The sequence below is a fragment of the Trachemys scripta genome, chromosome 2 (genome assembly GCF_013100865.1).
Source record: "Trachemys scripta elegans isolate TJP31775 chromosome 2, CAS_Tse_1.0, whole genome shotgun sequence".
Lineage (NCBI taxonomy): Eukaryota > Metazoa > Chordata > Testudines > Emydidae > Trachemys > Trachemys scripta.
In genome coordinates, this window is record NC_048299.1 from 142,237,243 (window position 1) to 142,240,718 (window position 3,476).

General features: G+C 63.1%; 1 protein-coding gene across 3 annotated transcripts; it reads left to right on the top strand.

Annotated features, from left to right (window-relative positions):
* The first annotated feature begins 217 nt into the window (after positions 1-217).
* Positions 218-2,971, top strand: NDUFS8 (NADH:ubiquinone oxidoreductase core subunit S8). Of its 3 annotated transcripts, none has more exons than XM_034761662.1 (7): positions 218-346; positions 1,071-1,128; positions 1,258-1,320; positions 1,626-1,715; positions 1,976-2,148; positions 2,395-2,523; positions 2,771-2,971. In XM_034761662.1, exons 2-7 carry the CDS (start codon positions 1,089-1,091, stop codon positions 2,900-2,902), a joined length of 627 nt encoding a protein of 208 aa, XP_034617553.1. In that variant the 5' UTR covers positions 218-346; positions 1,071-1,088; the 3' UTR covers positions 2,903-2,971. The 3 variants fall into 3 exon arrangements, with proteins under 3 accessions (XP_034617553.1, XP_034617554.1, XP_034617555.1); XM_034761663.1 differs by lacking the exon at positions 218-346 and adding an exon at positions 529-642; XM_034761664.1 differs by lacking the exon at positions 218-346 and adding an exon at positions 595-618.
* Positions 2,972-3,476: the final 505 nt, after the last annotated feature.

Here is a 3,476-nt window from a genome sequence, read left to right on the forward strand (position 1 = left end):
CCACTTGGCCGTTCTGGCCGTGGCCACGCCCCTTTCCCCATCCACCATTTCGACTGGCCGTCCGGGAGGTGACCCCGCCCCCCCACACCTTTCACACAACCCAGGCCGCCACTAGTGATCCCGCCCTAAAGCCCATCCCTCCGCCAATCATTTAACCCCATTTAACCTTCGTCACGTCCGCGCTGCCGAATCAGAACGCACGCCCCGCCTCCCGCCCGGCCCCGTAGCCAATGAGACACGAGCTGGACGCTGATTGGCCCTAGCGCTTGCCGGCCCAGGCCTGGCCAGGTCGCTGCAGGCTCGGAGCGGAGTGGCGTAGGGGGTGCTCGGTGCTGTCCCCGCGGGGGTGAGTTCGGCTCCCCGGCCCCGCGCAGCGCGCGCGGCCCCGCCCCCGGCCCGAGCCCGGCAGCCCCCCCCCCTCCCTCCCCGGGGTCTGTCCTCCCGGCCTCGCTCGGGTCACTGGGACCTTCAGGAGCGCAGGCGGCTGCGCATGCGCACGGCAGCTGAGCGGGGCGAGACAAGCCTCGCCCTCTGCTCCTGCGGGGCGGGGCAGGACGCCTGGGTCCCTTTGGCTCGCTCCTGCCCGCCAGACCCAGATGCCGCCAGGATGGGTCCCAGGTCACTCAGCCCCTCCCCAACAGAGTGAGGGCCCGTCCCGCATGCCTGGGTCCCTGTCCCGGAGCAGGGAACTGCAGGACCCCTGTGGGAAAGTGCCTTGCACTACGGCCCCCGGACGCCTGGGTCCCATCCCTGGGGGGAGCTGCAGGACCCCTGTGGGAAAATACTCTGCACTATGACCCCTGGGCGCCTGGGTCCCATCCCTGGAGAGGGGAGCTGCAGGACCCCTGTGGGAAAGTGACCTGCACTACGGCCCTCGGATGCCTGGGTCCCATCCCTGAGGGGAGCTGCAGGACCCCTGTGGGAAAGTGCCCTGTACTGCCATCCCCTAGTCCCGTCTGCTGGGTGTGGTGTGCTGGCTTCAGGGGCTGGTGGGCAGGGCTGGCCCGTATTGGGTAGGTGCCAGGCAGAGTGTGTGAGCTGACACTGCCTTCTCCTCCCTTGTGCTGCAGGATTGCCCTGGGCTCAGCATGGCGGCGCTGTGGATGATATGCCGAGCTTCCTGCACAGGTAAGGACTGCAGCAGCAGGGAGACCAACCAGCTCCCCCACACTGTAGGGCTGTGGGCTGAGCCTTCTTTCCTTCTGCTGCCCCCTGGGGCTGGAAGCATTCTCTAACCTTTCTCCTTGATTCCCCCAGGGACACCACCCTGCCTGAGTCTCACCCGGCTGCTCAGTGTTACAGCCTCGAGAAAGTCCTACAGTAAGTACTGCCTCCGGCCCTCCCCAAGGCTGCCCCTAGAGCACTCCTTGGGGGCACAGCATCCGGAGTCCATTCTGGAGGGCATGGAGTCTAGTCTGCTTCTCCTGCCCCCCCCCCAGGGGGCTGCACCCAGAGTCGCTTCCTCCAAGGGGTACACAATCCAAGTTAGATCTCTTCCATTGCCCAAGTTGCCATAGAGTCCCTTTCAGGTGCTGTCAGGGCACGGTATCCAGAGGATGGGTGCCTGTCCCAGCTCCTTCATGTTGGTCTGTGTAGGGCGGTGATGGTTTATGTCTCCCCTACAGAGCATGTGAATGTACAGGAGGTGAAATCGGACATGAAATCCATCACCGACCGGGTTGCTCAAACTCTCTTGTGGACAGAGCTCATCCGAGGTGAGCCCCGGGTTCTGTCAGGATGGGCTGTGATGGCAGGACCCGGAATGGGATGGCTGTGGTGGGACCTGGTGTGGGGGTTGTCGGATTGAGAATGGGGGGGAAGGTGGGCTGTGAGGGTCTGATAGGCATGGATGCTTCCCTGTGCCAGTGAGCTGGCAGTGTGGGGGGGCACATGGAGATGGTGTAGGGTCTGAGTGATGCTTAGTGTCTTTGCTGGTTCTCAGCTGGATTCTAACCTCCCCTGGCTCCTCCTCTAGGTCTGGGTATGACCTTGAGTTACCTCTTCCGGGAACCTGCCACCATCAACTACCCTTTTGAGAAAGGCCCCCTGAGCCCGCGTTTCCGAGGGGAGCACGCCCTGCGCCGCTATCCGTCTGGAGAGGAGCGGTGCATCGCCTGCAAGCTCTGCGAGGCTGTCTGCCCTGCCCAGGTGAGCCTCCCCCTTGCCCCAGGGGTTGCCCATGTGGGGTCGAACCTCCCAGCCCCAGAGCCTCTCTCTGATGCTTGTCTCTGGCATGGTGCATCCCAGGTAAGCAACTCTTCTGTGGTGAGGTTCCCCGGTCTCTGCTCCGCTCTGCTCCCTAGGATCTCATCCCAAGGAGGCCTTGGTTTGGTCCCCTCTGGGTGCCAGTGTATTTGGAGCGGGGGTGACCGTGTTCTCCCCTCCCCCCACCAGGCGATCACCATAGAGGCCGAGCCACGTGCTGATGGCAGCCGCAGAACCACCCGCTATGACATCGACATGACCAAGTGCATTTACTGCGGGTTCTGCCAGGAAGCTTGCCCTGTGGACGCCATTGTGGAGGTGAATGCGACCGGCTGCGTGTGGGGCTGGTGTCCGGGGGAGCCAGGCATGCGATCTCTCCTCAGACCTGCCCTCATATACCTTGGCCTCTGAGGGTCTCTGTAGGGCAGGAGAGAGGTCCTGGTGGGTCTCTGCACTGGGCAAGGGTACGGTGGAGTCTGTCCGTCCATGAGTCTCTATCTTGGGGGTGAGGCCCTGCTGGCAGGTTGGCTCTGGTGGCAACTGTCTGCTCTCCTGGTTTCTGCAGGGCCCCAACTTCGAGTTCTCCACCGAGACGCACGAGGAGCTGCTGTACAACAAGGAGAAACTGCTGAACAATGGGGACAAGTGGGAGGCCGAGATCGCGGCCAACATTGAGGCCGACTACCTGTACCGGTGACGGCTGGGCCCCCCGCACTGCCCAGCCTGCTTCCTAGACCCACCCCTGCAATAAAGGGCCTACACCCAGTGCCACGGCTCCTCTGCACCTGCCTTGGGGGAGAATAGGGCTTCAGGGTGTGGGGTACAGGGGGGAGTGAGTGGGTGGGTAGGGGGCACACGACCCAGGCTCTTAGAGCCTCTCCCATCTAGCAACCCCTCGCTCAGGGGCTCTTACTCCTGTACGTTTGTATGGGGGGTGGGGAAACTGAGGCCCTGAGCAGGGGAGGGGACTCTGCTTAAGGAACTGGGATGGGGGACACACATGACCCCTCCCTCCTGCTGTCCCAGTGCTACACATCACATTGAGTCTGTAACTGCCTTGGGCTCATTCCCAGTGCCGGTGAGAACTGTGGGTAACACTGCCCACCCACTGCTCAGGGGGGAAGAGCGGCTGGACATTCACTCCAGTTAGCCCCCCGGCTCCAGGGAGAGGAGCCAATGAGAGAGCCAGGGTTGGTGCCCAGTCCTGCTGTTCCAGTACTGCCCCTCCCTGCTCTGGTGTGTGAGAAGTAGGCTTAGGTATGATGGGGGAA